Source organism: Saccostrea cucullata, unplaced genomic scaffold (assembly GCF_032062105.1).
Source record: "Saccostrea cucullata isolate Sc308-1 unplaced genomic scaffold, CSIRO_AGI_Scuc_v1 ctg621, whole genome shotgun sequence".
NCBI lineage: Eukaryota > Metazoa > Mollusca > Bivalvia > Ostreida > Ostreidae > Saccostrea > Saccostrea cuccullata.
Window position 1 is genome coordinate 262131 of NW_026929514.1, and position 17820 is coordinate 279950.

At 33.2% G+C, this 17820-nt stretch overlaps 3 protein-coding genes across 3 annotated transcripts; 2 read left to right on the forward strand and 1 right to left on the reverse strand.

The window, feature by feature from the left end:
* The first annotated feature begins 230 nt into the window (after positions 1-230).
* LOC134281083 (uncharacterized) lies at positions 231-9895 on the forward strand. The gene is made up of 21 exons (XM_062763546.1): positions 231-329; positions 1312-1432; positions 2035-2235; positions 2379-2512; positions 2642-2750; positions 4154-4311; positions 4444-4563; positions 4699-4810; positions 4916-5094; positions 5355-5459; positions 5747-5833; positions 6069-6192; positions 6324-6497; positions 6650-6874; positions 7159-7271; positions 7569-7638; positions 7985-8221; positions 8398-8640; positions 8749-8988; positions 9209-9295; positions 9564-9895. Exons 2-21 carry the CDS (start codon positions 1312-1314, stop codon positions 9689-9691), a joined length of 2967 nt encoding a protein of 988 aa, XP_062619530.1. The 5' UTR covers positions 231-329; the 3' UTR covers positions 9692-9895.
* A 1992-nt stretch (positions 9896-11887) lies between these two features.
* LOC134281082 (neurocalcin-delta-like) lies at positions 11888-14556 on the reverse strand. The gene is made up of 3 exons (XM_062763545.1): positions 14456-14556; positions 13851-14268; positions 11888-13112 (listed from the first exon to the last, which is right to left on the reverse strand). The coding sequence occupies exons 2-3, from the start codon at positions 14229-14231 to the stop codon at positions 12927-12929; spliced, it is 567 nt and encodes a 188-aa protein (XP_062619529.1). The 5' UTR covers positions 14232-14268; positions 14456-14556; the 3' UTR covers positions 11888-12926.
* Positions 14557-15373: 817 nt separating this feature from the next.
* LOC134281081 (visinin-like protein 1) lies at positions 15374-16890 on the forward strand. Its single transcript, XM_062763544.1, has 3 exons — positions 15374-15533; positions 15673-16125; positions 16323-16890. The coding sequence occupies exons 2-3, from the start codon at positions 15748-15750 to the stop codon at positions 16512-16514; spliced, it is 570 nt and encodes a 189-aa protein (XP_062619528.1). The 5' UTR covers positions 15374-15533; positions 15673-15747; the 3' UTR covers positions 16515-16890.
* Positions 16891-17820: the final 930 nt, after the last annotated feature.

Consider the following 17820-nt stretch of genomic DNA (forward strand, 5'->3'; position numbering starts at 1 on the left):
CGGTTTTATACGTATACAGGTGTCATTACTGTAACGCACTCTTATATCACTTATGTAAATAAACAAAAGTTTTAAAAATCATTTTATTTTTCTCTCTAATTAAATAATTAAAACATTTTTAAAGTAATACATCAATGTTACAGAAAATCAAAATATTTTTTCAAAGACAAAATCTTAATGCAGCTTGATCGCGATATCTCGGTTTATTTCTTGTATTGTGCCCTGATTACTATCGGGTCTTGCTGATAAACCTCGTTTGATGGGGGAGCAGAGTTCACTATCTCCGTCCTCCATGTTATAACACACTATACCCCAAGACACAAAACAAGGTAAGTTTTATTATTAAGGATATATACCACACCCATACTGCACAAATCATACCCAACTCCACCCTTCAGTATTTAGCATGAACCTTATCTGGTAAAAAAAACTGTTTCTTTGAACAAAACTATGAAACATGCACTGCATATATCTCGTAAACTGTATGAATTATTTAAGTATGAAGATAAACTGTATGAATTATTTAAGTCATCAAAAAAATGAAACAAGAAAACTAATCACAAGCTATTTACAAAAGGCTTTGAGAAAAGGTACACTTTTTAACCAGTGAAACTATAATAAATCGAGGCAGCAAAACGATTATCGTTACGAGATTTAAAATATCTGTCTCTAATCAGGCATTGTTTGTTTTTCCTTGATCTGTTCGGATCTTCATTTATGATCAATTGATTAAATGGTAAACCTATTTCAACATAAAATATGTGTTTGTACAAAACATAATCAAAAGGGGGTTATAATGGAAACGATATTTATTTAGTCTTTTGTACATAAACATAATAATTTCCTTCAAATGTACGTATAGTATGTCCAAAACTATCCAAAATTGTTGTGATTGCTTTTGGGATCACAGCTAATTCCATCCTTCAATTTCATCTATAAATTTTTAAGCAAACATTGTACGACGGACTACTGTGTTTTTTGTTTACTATGCATTGACAACTTGATGTTCATATAGCAACAGGGATAAGTACTAAAAACTTCTTAATGTATTTACTTCGAGATGCAACCACATTTATTTATTGAGTTATACAATTGAATAAACAATTTTTTTTAAGACACACTTTTCCTTCAACGTGAAGTCTATTCGTTCGTTTGATTACCGAAAAAGTTAAGTTTATGTTTCGAAGAGTGGAAATCTTACATTAGTTACTGGTTATTATTCAGGTCTTTCTTTTTCCATCATCGTAGGCCATGATTTTCACGTCTTTTTTTCATTTTCCCGATCATATTTGCATATTTTTTTTTTTACAGATGAAGCTCCTATATCTGGTTTTCCCGCTGTTTCTTGTCACGTGTGTGACGTCAGATGACCCAAGCCTCTACACGTGTCACCCTGGAGTCCGTGCCCCCGGTGTAACGCCTGCTGCAAATCGTAACATACTTGATTGGTTTAATGATTAATTGGATAACTACTAGTATTGACAATAACTGATTAATTGATTAAAAATTGATTATTTCCTTAAGCTTTGCTTAACGTTTTGTTACATTTCACAATCCTATTTCATCACATGAAAAGGTATTGCAAGATTTATCTTAGGATTGTCCTTCCTTTAAATAGTAGATTATATTAATGTCTAGCAACTTAACAGTTAAATCATAAGCTACCAAAATTCACAATCATTAATATTATTTTAAGTTTAATAAAACCATAGATAACTATTTTGATACAGCAAATGCTCCATTTAAGGCAGTAAAATAAATTAACATTAATAAACAAATAAAAAATATTCCTTTATTCGTGACAAATAGTATAAAAATATCAAACAGTGATCGATCTAAAAATCCGTAAATAATAAAAATCTGTAAATATGGTGATATCTGGTCAATATGGTGATAATCTGTGATATTACAACATCAATCAGGAAATTTCACGATGAAAAAAGCTGTTATTGTCTCGGTTTTCAAACCATATTATTCTATCTTCCAGCAAATAAACGCAACTTAAAGTTTGTTTTACTCATATTTTCTATTCAGCCCCATCGATGCCATCATTAGCTGGAATCAATGCCTTTACCACAAAGATAGAAGCCGTCATAGGCGAGACCAACATGACTGTGTCGGCGGAGGAATACTTCGACTACGGAAACAACCGAGCTGCACTCTTTATGTTAATGTCTGGCTTGCTCTACAAACTTGTTTATGACTACAACACCAACGAGCTCTTCTACGTCAATCGTGAGACCTTTGAAAAACTTAAAGATAATGGCTAACTTTAATTTTTGCAGTATTTCAAAAAAAAAATTTTATCCTTGAAACATATTGGCTTTTTTTTCTTCAATCTGTTTAAATAGTTTATATTTATGTTTATTTTTTCGTAGCGGACCTTTCATGTTATACTCACAACCTTACAACAGACACTAATAACGTGTTCTTCGGAAATATCAAGTTGTCCAACCATCTCCATGTCTTTAACACTATGGATGCTCTGCAATTCGCTGCCACTCAAGGACAGGTACCACATGTAACAATCCTTATTCGATTGATGTTCCGCTCGTTTACCATGTTGATTTATCAACCATTTTTGAAATCAGATTATTTCTTTCAATGGGCTTAGGATAACCTATTAGTTGTATATTTGCAGACATACATGGGTCAGAAAACAGTCCGTGGAATTTTGTGTGACTACTGGAGAACTTGCCTAACCTGGCCTCAGGTCAACTCCACTTTCACACTGGACTATTACTTTACGAGTAAGATCGCAAAACAATCCATGGTTAAACCTAAAGTATTACAGGGTTGATAAGGGAAGATTATAAGGAGTTACTAATATTCTGGTTTCCATTTTTAGCTCACCTGAACCGAAGGCTCAAGTGAGCTTTTCTGATCACATTTTGTCCGGCGTCCGTCTGTCTGTCTGTCCGTCTGTCTGTCTGTCTGTAAACTTTTCACATTTTCGACTTCTTCTCAAGAACCACTGGGCCAATTTCAACCAAACTTGCCACAAAGCATCCTTGGGTAAAGGGGATTCAAGTTTGTTCAAATGAAGGGCCACGCCCTCATTCAAGGGGAGATAATTGGGAATTAATGAAAATTTGGTGGCATGTTTTAAAAATCTTCTTCTCAAGAACCACTGTGCCAGGAAAGATGAAACTTATGGGGAAACATCCTCAGGTAGTGTAGATTCAAGTTTGTTCAAATCATGACCCCGGGGGTAGGGCGGGGCCAAAATGGCCGACCAAAGTTTTACGTAGAAATATATAGGAAAGTTCTTTAAAAATCTTCTTCTCAAGAATGACAAAGCCATAATTCATCATATTTATATGGAAGCATCCTCAGGTAGTGTAGATTCAAGTTTGTTCAAATCATGACCCCCAAGGGTAGGGCGGGGCCAAAATGGCCGACCAAACTTTTACACAGAAATATATAGAAAAATTCTTTTAAAATTTTCTTCTCAAGAATGGCAAAGCAATGATTGGTCATGGGAGTGTTTTTGGATTTAAACTTTTCAATAATACTTCAGTAAACCAATTTCTACTTTTTCCTAGCCACAGTGCTCAGGTGAGTGATGTGGCCCATGGGCCTCTTGTTATTTTATGAGAATGAAGCTAGGGTAAACTTTGTATCCAAATTCCTGCCACTATGTTCTAGATTGACTATAGTGAAGCTTTTCAGGTAATATTTTCTCCTTTTTTTGTAGGGTTGGGGGTGGATGGGGTTGAGACGCAAATTACAATCCAATTTAATTATAAGGGTTAAAAAAATACGATATATTCATTTAAAAATCCAAAACTCATTATTATAATTTATTATTTTAAAAAATGGTGTAATTCCTCATTTACAATATACATGTATACACTGATTCCAGTGCGCTCTACATAAAAATCACCACATAGGCTAAAATATACTTCACTTTATGAATTCATCATCTGATCCCCTCATATATTTCCAGTACTCCGTGTTTTATATGCTTTTCTCAACTAGTAATGAAACACTGGATTTTTAAGCATGATTCACACAAAATAATCAAAAAACAGAATACAATGTTTGTACCGACCGCATCTCTTAGATTGCCAAAGTAATCAGCCAACAAAATATGATCTGATACATCTTTAATGAGGAAAATGTTTCATAAAATGCTTGAATTACAATACAGCTCCAAATTGGGTAACCCCTGCCGGAATTCCTCAAGTTCCGGTCCGGGCTGAAGTCTTCGGCATCAGGCAGATGGCCGGCGGACAACATAAATTCCATCATGTCTATGACTACACGGAATTTCGTGCAACACCACCGGATGATACAACTGTTTTTGAAGTAATATGCTTAAGTTTTTCTCAATACTGTGTTATAAAATTTAATTCAATATTTCCGAAATGGAAACTTTTTATATAATATGTACAAGGAAAACACTTATATTAAATGAAAGATGAAAATCTCTTATTCCAGACGCCAGCTATGGTGGTTTGTGCTAACCGCACACAGGTGCGCCCTCCCCCACAACTCACTCAGGCCTTTGTTTACCGAGAGGAGATTGTTCCCAAATCAGGTGTATCAACTACCGCTGACGTAAGTTATTTGGCGCCAAAATTTCAAATATAGTACGTCTTACATTCTTTGTAAAGTTGCAGTCATTTAGCAATGTCCCTAAACAAATTCTGTACATAACAAAATTGTCTTTTCCTTGTTTTTGAATATTCTCAGGTGTGGTATGATAATAATTTAAAGCTTGTAAGATATGATTTTCGACCATCTTCCCCAGTAGCTCCTTACTACAATACCGATGCCGTCACGGAAATCCATGATTTTAATACAGGTAGGCATTATATAGTGTAAGAAAAAATATAGCCATCCATTTCATCTCTTACACAATTGATGTTCTCATTAGAACTTAATTACAAAAGAAACAATTTTTATTTAGGTGTGGCTTACGTCATCGACCGTATCATGGCTAACTGTTCTATCATACCCATCATGAATGCCTCCTTTGACACCTCTCTAAATGTCAGTGTGGCAGCCAACCACCAACAATTTGTCCTCAAGATGAAGAGCCCACAAGATCTGTTTTACATCGACAATAATTATACATACGCAGGACAGGTAGGGGAACTATTTTATGCAAGTGTAATAGGAGTGATGCTTCTAATAAATATTTCAATAAATTGTCTGTTGTAACCGTTTGACATTTTTGTCAAATTATAAGATAAGCTCAGTACATCTACATTTTACTTTGTTCTCTATATGTTTTCTGATATTTAAAATGTGAGAGTGTGACTTTCATTCATAGATGTACGCCTGCAGTGGGCGGATGATGTCATTAGTAATTTTTTTGTGTTATCATGTTTGGCTTTATATTGTAGAGGTACGCTCGAGGTGAGCAGTGTGACGTCTTCATCAGACAGAGGTCGGACTTTATGCTAGGAGGCGTAGCCATCAATGCCACACTAGAGTTCTACTTTCTTTCGGTAAATTATTTCCCAGTGAAAATATTATTTCTTTGAAAAAAATATATATTAAGGAAAGAATGAACAGTTTGTATACCATGAATACACTCTGCCATTAGGAAAGAAAAGGTACAAAAATCATAAAAAAAAAAAGAGATGTTCTCTTGATATCATCTATGCTCTGCAAAAGTGTTTGAAAATAAATAAAATGATGTAAATATTACATAGACTTTAATTCAAATTTTGTTATTTATTCTCTGCAAATGAGCAAGGATTACAGCATGATAAAACTAGGTGTTTTTCTCTAGCAAGATCAGATACAGAGGAACAATGATGGAAATCTGGTGTCTCAAGTCAGAGACATCCCCGTCCAGCTGAACGTTAACGTGCCAAGCGTGAGTACACTTCAATTCTATTTGAATTTATTAAAATATACATGTATGCTTCAAAGTCATGTCAAACGTTTTATGAAAAGAAATGATCTTAAATAGAGGGAAAATTGATATTCCAACATACCTCCTATATCATATCGAAGTGACAGTACGAACCTATATGCGTAAATCTTACTGTAAAAGTATGAAAAAAATTATTTATGGCTATTTTATCTTCCTGACTAATACTTGTTTACAGATTCCCTATATGGTGACATACAGCATCTACGACTACGATCCAGAGGAGCCCGCCATTACCAGCTATGACGTCAGCACATGTTACTCCATTCAGAATAAAATGGGCTTTAGGATAACATTCTATGGTTATATAACACAGACTAGAATTAAACATTCAAATTCTCTAATTTGAAATTCAGAATACATGTACCAATAACTTTCTCAAATATATTGAATGCGTTTTGCACTAATACTAAACAACTAAAATTCTTTTCAGGAAATTTTGACAGAAAGGTCAGGGCGTACAAGGACATCTTCCTGTATCAGTCCATTTCTCTGGCAGCCAGTATAGCCGGAGTAACTCCAATTAGAATTACAAAACCCAGCTTCCACATGGAGTCTGGAAACGCGTATTTCATTGCAACCCTAGTAGACAGAGCACCGGTACTGAGTAAGTTATTACATTTGTATTTCAATCATTATCTATCAACATTTATTGTCAATGTTAAATGGACCCTAAAAATAAATACATTTATATCTATTATTTCAATATGGTCTGGATTCCAGTTAGGTTATGATAAACAACTTTATTTCTTTTTATAGAGCGGTACCGGAAGTTACCAGGAAAGATGGTTCAGTACAATAACGACGCAGTCATCCAGAACATCCGGACACCGGATATGTGTGCCTCCCTCTGTAGTCAGAATACTAACTTCACCTGTAACAGTTTTGAGTACTGCCCCACCTCTAATGTGTGCACCCTCAGTAAGATCCACACCTCGGACGGGACGGTCGTCAGTTCTACACAACAGTGCGATCTATACGACCGTAGGTTCATAGCTGCATGCACTTAGAAATAGTACATTTGGTCAATGAGAATGTGTGCTTGAAAGCAAATCCGTTCTTTGCATATATTCTGAATGGTTGAGAATATGATTTAGGTTAATTCTTCAAGAAAATCCTCCTGGAAGTACAGAAAAGACAAATTACGTACATCTTCAGTTGAAATGTTATTGACTTCAACATCATCAGATTTAACTAAGATACAATATATATACTTAAGGTTAACTTTTCCTTTCATTAACTATAAAATGTAGCTTTTGGGTGTGCAGGTTCTTTGGGAAGCAACCCATTCGTTGAGGTCTCACTACCCGACGCTTGGCAGAACCTGAAGAATGGCGTCATCAAACAACTCTTCCAAATTAGCGTCAAATATGACAAAAACGCAAGTCATCATTTTATTTTGCAATTTTTTCTGAAGATTGGGTATCAATTAAAATTGGTTGTCATCTATCAGTTAAACTGAGTATTTACGATGCTTATATTCCTATATATTAAAAAAAAGCAGAGAAAATTTGTCAGTGGTGAATACCAGCTTCAAAGCATGATCATTTATGTTGAATGATTCTTACCTCAAAAGTCATCATTTAATTTCAAATAAAAATAAGCATGGACTTTAATCTGGCTTTACTTATGATTGTTGAAGTATGTATTTGTAAGTAATGTTTTCATCTAACTGCAGACCAAGACCTATACAGCTCAGGACATCACAAATGACGTGGTAGACAGTACAGACCTTCCTCCATCGTCAAGTACGCTCTAAAAAGGGTTACAAATAAGTGATTTACAAGATGTTTTATTAATCTTATTCAAAATAATCAACCAAGAGCCAAACATTTTTTTAGTTCTTTAATTTTCAACCACTTATAATCATTCGGTTTCCTCTTACAATAATTTCATTTTCCCAAAAAAATCTACCATTTTTTTAGGTCAATCCTTGCAAGGCATTTTGTCCAGAGCCTCAAAGATTTTCAATTTTCTTTTATTTATGTTGTGCATCAATTTTGATTCTAAAATTACTGAAAATTTCAAATCTGATAAATTCCAAGCAATCATTACAGTAAGCTTTCTTCCTATTGTAATCCTTGATATTTTCAGCTAAAACCCTCCAATCCTTTAAAAGTATGCCGAATAGATACGTTCCTAATTTTGACGACAACATCCTTAGTGGTCAGTCTATTGATGACTGCGCTCAAGCATGCGTGGACCAGACTTCCTTTGTGTGTCAGTCCTTTGAGTATGAATTGTTAACGGGCACCTGCTTCCTCTCACATCTTCATCCTGACGAACACCCAGGGGTCATAAAAGGCATTCAAGGAACAGATCTATACATAAGTAAATAAATATTCAAAACGGCTATAGATGCGTATTTCTTTAAAAAAATCTTCTCACTATTTCAAAAATAGTATTAATGATTGGAACATGATATCAACTTGCAAAATTAAATAAGAAGCAACTTTTCATGAATTCCAAAAAGATATAAACCGATTTTCAAAATCTTTTCATTGAAGGGGACTATACCAGTAAATTTACACAGCTCCCTGGTCAGACCGTCCTGTCTTCCTCTAATGTGATTTACCAACAAATATACGACACGAATCAATGCGCTAAGCTCTGTGATAACTACCAGGCATTCAACTGCAAGTCATTCGATTACTGCTCCGATATTGGTACATGTTTCTTGGGGAAAACACACGTGTTTGATGTACCAAAAGCCGATGTTATATCAAATCCTATGTGCAACCACTACTCAAGTATGTCGATCATGTTTCTGATACAACATTGTTGAATTTCAATGTTAAGCATCTCTTTCGTATGAAGGGATTGTACGTGATTTTACTAACAACCTCTATATATTTTAGGAAATTACATCGACGATTTCACAAAGACAGCACGCAAAACAATACAACTTGTTAATGATCGAGTGGTGACTGGGGTCACTTTGGCTCAGTGTGCTAAAAGTTGTGTGGATACTGAGGCCGGAAGTTGCGCCTCGTTTTCATATTGTGATATGCAGTCGCTATGCCGTCTCACCACTGGTTCCTTGAAGAACGTTGGTCAGGTGTCAGCGACAAATAGTGCTACCTGTGACCTGTATACAAGTAATTAAAACCAATAATTCTTCACAAATTTATCAATAAACCTAAAAGTGTAGATGGTTTTTTTTAAACTGATAATTCAGTTTTTCCTTAGGCCTTAAGTTTGTATATATAATATTCAGATCTTTTGTTGCCATACTTTCTCTATTTGATAAATTACAATCACATTCTCGGTAAAAGAGGTCAATATCTATAATTTTATGATTGTCTGAGATTGTTGCAGGACAATATTTCCCTGACGGGACAGGATACGTGTCCAACCCTCAACAGTATTATGCCAAGAAGGCAACCTCTACTAATGTGTCCTCAAGTAAGAATTCTTAATATCAGGTGATGTCACATGAATATCATGAATATAAAATCATTATCAAGTCGCAAAATTCGTTGTAATCATCTTTTTTTACGCTTTTTTTCTCAGTACCAATATATTTCATTTTCAAAATGCATATAAGGTTTAAAATTTTCGAGGTATTTATCAATACTCATATTGTTCATGTATAATTATGTATTTAATAGCATTTTATTATGCAATTCGCTTTTTTCAACTTGAAATTTCAGACTTATCTTTACATTTTTAGGTTCTGTAGCCGGTATAGCCGTTGCTATGGTGATTTTAGGAGTCCTTTTTACAGCCATAGGAATCTTTGTATATCTTAGAAGAACCAACAAACGTTTACAAGACATACGAATGCCATCACGTGACTAGTGTTGCTCATGTGACCTCATCGATCTCATAGCATAAAATGATATCACTTACCGCGTATTTAAACTGTATTTGGCTTGACATTTTTTTATTCTTCCCCTCTCCCTTCCTGTCCCTGAGATAAACACGTGAAGTTTCTCCTTTTAGAAAGATGTGAAATATGTTTGACATAGATATCATGTGGATATCAAAAAATAATATATTTTGTGTTGATTGCATATTGGAAAAATACCTTGATTGTGAATTTATTTGAAGATTTTGCAACTTCTCACAGGTTGTGTTTAAAACATTTTGTATGTTTTTGTTGATATTTTTGTTTGTTAAATTTGAATCCTCTATCCTGATATATACTCAATGAGATGCAGAATAGTTATATTTTTCTCATGAATATATCTAAAACAGCAAGGAGCAATGATAATATCTTTTAATAATTCGAAATTTATTGAAGTATACAAATGTACCTTTTGATGAGGTCGACCTTAGAGAAAGCATTACCAAGCACGAAGTTCTGGGTCCCTATGGATTATATTGAAACACCACTTTCCTTTTATTGTGTGTGTGTGTGTGTGTGTGTGTGTGTGTCAATTTATACGAATTATCTTTTCAATGTTTATTTCCATTATAGAAAAATTTCATGTTTGAAATCTTACGCCTTACCAAAAGGACATCTAGTGTCAAACAAGAGCTTATGGGGTTTTCATAAATCTAGTCTTTATTGGATTTTGTTATGTCACCTCCATTGTTTGTTTTTTTTTCATAGAAAATTGTTTCCTGTTATAGCAATACCTAATTATTGTTCTATTTTGGAAACGTAATAAAATTGCCTATTTAGATGTTGCGTTAAATTGGATAATGTAATCTAGTATGAGCCAACCTGAGAGGTGAGAAGGATAAAGAAAAATATAATAATAACAGGGTTTGTTGCTCTCATAATTGCATTTGAAAATGTCCATGCAAAGGCGATATACTTTAAAGTAAATGATAAATTATTGATAGAGATTTTGCAGTAGCACATGTTGTAAAAGATTTGAAATATGAGATGTTTCAAATTAAAGATATGTACAAAATTATTTTCCTCGATGTCGAATCTTTTCAGGTTGAAGAATAGACATGTAACATGACAATGTGTTGTCAATGTTAAAGCATTTTATTTTGTTATCCATTGTCTAACATTTTCTTCGATTACTAGTATTCCTTTTTTTGCGATCAAATAATTATCAACTGCTGCATTTTTTATAAAGGGATAAAGCAATGTGGAGATAACTGACTAAGACAATTTTTACAATTACTTCAATGTTAAACTATACTTGATAAACTATTTTGTATTTATCTGTATCTCTGTTTTGGTCTTTGATTTACTGTAGACGTAATTTTTTCCACGGAGTCATAATTCCGCGGAATCTCAATTTTTGTTTAATACGCGAGTAGAAAATTGCGCGGATTTATAATTGTAATTACATTTATATTCTCAAAGAAAATTTTTTAGCGTAAATTAATACCACGCGGAAAAAAGTACTTTTACAGTATACTGATCAAAGCTCTATGATTTATAATAATTAAATTCTCAAAGTTTTTCTTACTTAAGATTTCAAATTGGATACAAAGACTTCTATACCGAATACTTTTGTAAAGAAAACAAATAATATTGAACAAAAAAGGTCATAAAGACTGCAAAACATTTCAATACAGTGTCGATACAAATAATAGCCTTTTATTAATGTCATACATAATGAACGATTAGGAAGAGCGAGTTCGATACGAATTCTTTTTTCGTAGGGTCTTCATGTCTATGGAAATCAAATTAAAAGGTTACCTTGTTTTATTATTTTTTCCTAATAACTGAAAAAAAACCCTTTTTTGCATATTTACAAACAAGAGTTCATAAGTGTCTGTTCTTAAAAGATAAACATCCTGTATTTATTTTTAATTGTTACAGCTGTATGTTTCACAAAATATGAATTTTTTCTCAGAGTTTTTGCTCTAACCACTTTGTTCACTCCAAGAATTTAATAGAAATGATTACAATGGAATTTTATGAGGGTAATGATATTTTTATTATTTCTCGCAAAGTTTATTCACATTATTTCAAAAAATTAAAGGTGGTCTGTTTTGTGGAGGGATTGAAAGGGGGGACAAGAGAATAATACTGTAAATTCCATATGACCTATTTTCAAAATAATGAAAACAATGGTACCGAATTTTAAGTTTTATTCTCAAAGAAAAGGTTATCCTCTTCATAATATAATTATGTAGTCATCAATATTCTAATAATTCTCAACTGCATATACATGTATTAAGATATAAAAATATTTGATACATAAACTTAAAGGTTGGCAACAGAAAATGTTTATGAAGTTCATTTTAGTAGACATACCCTTCAAGCTACTTAAACATTTATAATGACAGTAAATTGATTTTGTTAGTAAATTCTAATAATTACAAAATACTACATAGAATTCCTAACCTACTGAAACCATTCCAAAAAGACTTTAAGGTCAGATCAAATAGAATTGAATAATAGCAAAACATGTATAGCACAGAGTACATATATAAATATCTTAGTTCGTAGAAAATATCATACTACATGTTCTTGTAAGTTAATGTTCTGAACAAAATATTTATGATAAGTAATTTATAAGGTAACATGACATTCGATTCAGTTTGCGATGAAAAATTTGGAAGGACACGTCCTCATTAAAATATTAAACAATCCAGATTCAGCATAACATAAATAAATTGGATATCACATGTATAATGTAAAGAATAATTATCATGTTTGACATGTTTAAAGGTGTGACTTCTGAACCTGTAAGAACATGAAGTATTGAGAAGGAAAATTACTAACGTTTTCTTTCTCTTGAATGATTATATGCTGTGAGAATTTTATACCAAAGAAAAAGTAGTAAAGTTCCAGTTGTCAGAAGAGTTAGTCTTTGATTCGTAATTTTAGCTTGACCAAAGATTGTATTTCATTTAAGTTTATCATAAATAAACGATACACTCCTCTTCCATATTTGACTAGGAATGTGTCCTTTATCTATAAATAGATATGTGTGTAGATTCAATCAACAAGAAATGTTATTAAAACAGGCCATAAATTTTCTTTATATTCATTTTTGTTGTTTATATAATTTTACCAACCATCCATATCATTCCCCCTAAGCAAATTGAGAACAATAAACTATAAATGTAGAATGGAAAAAATAAAGGCATCTCAAAATAAATGCTGAAGTATACTTTAGTCCGGATTTAACTGCAACATAGCTAAAACTAACGGATCTTTCACGGCGCCATCATAAAATTCTTCCCATGAAATATCTCCATCTCCATTGGCGTCCATTTTTTCGAATAACTTCCGGGTCATCTTTTCGGGAGTACTGACGTCATCAGGCTTTTTTATGGATGGGGTCATCTTATAGACCGCCTGTAATAGAAAAATTACTTCATTCTTTGCAACTTAAAAGGCACAAATTATCAATATTACTCTGATAATTTAAAAACACTATATTTCAAGGAAACGTGTGTGTGGTGTTTGCTTCCTTCAAAATGTTTTAAAAATAACATGCTTTACATCCCAAAAAAACAAGTTTCAAGTTTTCTGAAAGTTCTTTATACAAACATAAACGCAGATACTCTCACACACATGCACACAGTGCATGCTTTTACTTCTTTTTCATAATTCAATCATCTATATCTGCATTTCAATCAACACAGCGATTAATTATTTAATATACTCTAACATACCGAGGAGATGTGGTTACATGTATTATATCATTCTCTGTGACAAGATCAAGGAATCTACTAATTGATTTGGTACCGCATTACACGACTTCTGATAGAATCATAAAGCTTTCTATAGAAATCAATAAGGTTCCATCTACATATAAATTAAGTATTACGAAGGGGAAAAAAGTAATTATTCTCTCATCACTATCTTACCCATGAAATTGTTATCTTTAGAACTTAAGTGCGTTAGACTCATAGAAAGCAATCAAAGTAAAAAACAAAACCTTTGACTGTATATTCTTTTTCTACTTTTTTGTAGCTAGTATATGAAAATGACATTGGATATTTTAATGATATGATAAATTAAAGATTACCATGTGATTATACTATATGATAATATATAAATCGAGAATATGTAGATCATTATTACGCTTACCCTCATCATTGACGTCATTTCCTTTTTATCAATGAAACCATTTCCATCTATATCATACATGCTGAACGCCCATTTTAATTTTTTCTCAACGTCACTACTTGATGTCACGCTCAAACCAATCAAGAATTCTTTGAAATCCACTTTACCATTTTTATCTGAGTCAAAAGTCCTAAACACGTGCTCTGCAAAGGCTGTCGCATCTCCGCCAAATATTTTTGAGTAGACGTCCTTGAATTCTTTGACAGTGAGAAATCGGCCATGCCTGCAGCTTTTCTGATACTCCTCATACCATTCTTGTATTTCTTCGGCGCTAAAATCCACGCCACTCTTTTGTAAGTCTTCAATAGCAGAGGGTTTTAACCGTGATGTTTTATTTCCCATTTCGACTCTTCTTTATCTCCCATTCCAGTGTCTCTTTCTAAACAAACATACTATAGAGTGAGACCCGGAAGTATAATTATATATTAATCTTTTCAAAGAAATCTTAATGAATGTGAATTGAAATGTTTTATTGATATCAAAATTTTATACAACATCATGCATGCTACTCTTTTTTATACAGGTACATCAAAACAAAAACAAAAACAAAAAAACAGTTGACATACCTATGAATTCTCAATTCTTCCTCCACGCCATTTTAGTTTAAATTGACGGGTACCTTGACTAAAAGGTGGAATCGTTACTCGTATACCAGTAAACAAAATCGATCGGGACATTTAAATTCATGAATGTTTAGATATTGCAGATAACAAGAAGCCTTATTGAGAAGAGTTTTTTCCGGTGCATAAGTTCGCAAAAATACCCTGCAGTGCCACTGCCGAAAACCAAAAGAAATACAAAACGTTTAACGCTTTTCAAGGTAACAGAAACTAACCTCTGCTAAATCTGTAATTCTCTGCAAAAACAGATGTCACAGAAGTACCATTCATTTCAAGAAGACCTAATAAATAAAGTCATTTTTAACCACAAAATAATTTGGCTCAAATTTTCTCTTAATGAGTATGTGATTTTGTCATCCTTACAACGTGACAAAGAGGAAACGTTTATCGAAAGATAGACATATTATAGAAAAAATATTTTAGAATGTATTTAAATGATGAATTCCAATTCTTTATCTAATGACAAATTTAAGAGAATTCGTGGTATAAATGTGTCAATTTTGTTACATACAACGCATGTTTTCAATTTCAATTTGTATGACAGCTCTCCTTATTTTCTGTTTTCGCTATTCATTCAAGAAGCACTGGGCATTTGCCTTACAAATAAGTTGGATTGGACCCTGCTTTGAGTTATGAAATCATTGACTGCAATATCCGGAATATATTCAATAAAAGTTTATTCTTTTTGAATTCATAAACAGGATAGGATGAATCTATAATTAGATAAGCGTATACTTTAAATGGTACTATTGGTGTTTTCTTGAGCAGAAGGGGACTTGTCTATAAATTCTTTTCGATACAAAGGAAGCGTTGAAGAAGCCTCGTTATATGATCTGCTTACATGTAATTGACAGACCCGGATTCCGTAGGTTTCCCTAAGAGAGAAAATGTATTTAAACAACAAGTCTCACAAATATTTACAAAAGTCGTATCCAGGTTAATTCTGTGAACATCTTTGTTTGCACAAGAACCGGTAGTTTTTTCAAAGATCCGACACCTCACATGCAAGCGATCGAAACCTTAGGTAAGATGTGCAAATAAGGTTTGGTTTGTGGTTACGGTATTCTTCTTTATTATCGTCAGTTTAAAATACCTGAAAGAATAGGGCAATGCAGATTGATTTGATATTGGTATTTTAATTCTTAATGACTTCCGTTTTGCAGTATTTTGTGTCTTTCAAGAAACAGAATATAACGACGCAGCCATTGGGTTTTAACTAACAGTTCCTTGGTCAAGCAATGGGTCAGAACAACAGCCAAGACAAAGAGGGGGAACGAGAATTAATGCGGCGTCACAAAATTAATAAAAGCGAATTGGAATCTTTGAGAAAATTGTTCCGTGAACGATGTGGTGGAAAATATAAAGCACTGACAAAAACGAAATTCCGAGAGGTTTACAACGAGTTGTTTCCCGGAAAATCTACTCAGTATGCGGACGAGATGTTCCGACTGTTCGACATGGATGGAAACGGACAGGTGGATTTTGTGGAATTTGTAAGGAACATTTGTATGTGTGATAGTGACGATATTGAAGAGAAAATTGAGATTGCTTTTGCTTTATATGATAAAGATAATAGTAAAACGATAACACAGGCGGAAGTGAGGAATATGTTAGAGGTAAGAAATGTATAAAGTGTGCGACTTTTAACAAAGACCTCTCCAACACTTCAGATTGTAAAGAAATAGTTCAAGTTTCTTCACATATTGCCGATCTATTCATGGGATTTAATGACTTTGTATTCTAAGGAAACTATCTTCTATAAAATTCACTTGGCTGATCAATTCATTTTTGGTTGTGAATTGTTCTTTTTTAGGCTTATACAAATATGTTGGGTGTTCCTTTAGAGGGCGGGAAAACAGGAGCCCAAATTGCCAAAGAATTCTTCGCAGAAATGGACGCTGATGGTGATAAATCTGTGACATTTGATGAATTTCAGCACGCAGCAAGACGAAACTCCGCCATCTTAAGCATAGTTAACCCTAAACCTCCTAACTGGGGTGACTAGATTCAATTTTGTGCCATGAGTGGGCAGTTCTTGGCGCCACCGATGTGTTTACTATGACAGATTTGAGAACTTTCACGTTTAAACAAACCGTGAGTGTTCGTAGAACAAACACGAGAGTTTATTTTACGTTAAAGAGTCTTCTTGACCATTCGCCATGTCTTTAGATACTTGTCATAAGAAATTTAATGAACAGTTTTAGGATATTTAAGCAGAAATTCTGTGAGATAATTGTGCATGTAAAATACTAAAAAAAATACACTTATCTAATTTCTTATGCATGTCAAGGACTAGTACAGTGTCATTATGATTTTACAGGGCATAAGCATGATTTCTCCTTAATTATTTGTTTTACTGTTAACATTTTTGTCTTTACAATAAAGTATGTCATAAGCTGTATATATATATATGTACGATTAATGATATTTTAACTTCTCTATATCATATATTTCCCCAACGTGGGTAATTTCTTTCAAAACCAACGTTAACTTTTCTTTCAGTATGGCTCTTTCAAACACAAAATTAGCCTTTTATTTTGCCAAAAATATTAGTTTATTTGCTAGCATACTGTAGAAGTACTTTTTTCCGCGTGGTATTAAATTTTGCTATGTACGCGGTCACAAATTCTCCGCGGAAATTTGTCCAAGCGGAGTTAATATAAATGTAAGGCAAATAGTGACAGTCTAGGAAATCCGCGTAATTTTCTACCCGCCGATTAAACAGACATTGAGATTCGGCGTGGAAAAAAGTACGTCTACAGTATTTCAAGTATACCAATATCAAATACCTGCAACACCGTGAAACAACATGAACAAAACAAAGTTCAAATACGTGATTAAGTGTATAAATAGGTGGAAATTTATCATCCTTGCCAAAAAGCTTTATGGCTTTTTTTAAAAAATATTTTATACAGCATTTGTTTTACAGCTTGTTTTCATTTTCCTGTTAAAACATATATGTCTTTGTTTATTTTTTTTTCTTATGAAGAGTTCAATTACTGCAGTACCCACCTTTAATTCTATATAAGGCTTCCATTCCTCGTTAGACACTTTTCGTTCCGTATATTCTATACTATAGGAGTGGACTCCACATTATATTGCTATTATTGAGATAAAGAATTGTTGTCTTTTATGCAATAAAAGATTGCCTTATTTGTATTTGTTTAACTGCTTGATCAGTCATTTGTTAGCGATTTTTTGAAGATTATCGATCCGAAGAGTAGATATTTTCTGCTATTGTTTTAAATTTCACTTCCTAAAACACAGTAGTAGAAAAAGGAACAATTTTCCTTCACTGCGTCTACAAAAAT

Excerpts from the sequence above, each read along its gene's own strand:
- LOC134281081 (XM_062763544.1), top strand. The coding sequence starts at position 15,748 with ATGGGTCAGAACAACAGCCAAGACAAAGAGGGGGAACGAGAATTAATG. Across the intron at positions 16,126-16,322 it reads AAGTGAGGAATATGTTAGAG|GCTTATACAAATATGTTGGG; the intron begins GTAAGAAATGTA and ends GTTCTTTTTTAG.
- LOC134281082 (XM_062763545.1), bottom strand. The coding sequence starts at position 14,231 with ATGGGAAATAAAACATCACGGTTAAAACCCTCTGCTATTGAAGACTTA. Across the intron at positions 13,113-13,850 it reads AAATGACGTCAATGATGAGG|GCGGTCTATAAGATGACCCC; the intron begins GTAAGCGTAATA and ends TTTCTATTACAG.
- LOC134281083 (XM_062763546.1), top strand. The coding sequence starts at position 1,312 with ATGAAGCTCCTATATCTGGTTTTCCCGCTGTTTCTTGTCACGTGTGTG. Across the intron at positions 6,498-6,649 it reads AGACAGAGCACCGGTACTGA|AGCGGTACCGGAAGTTACCA; the intron begins GTAAGTTATTAC and ends TTCTTTTTATAG. Across the intron at positions 7,272-7,568 it reads GCGTCAAATATGACAAAAAC|ACCAAGACCTATACAGCTCA; the intron begins GCAAGTCATCAT and ends ATCTAACTGCAG.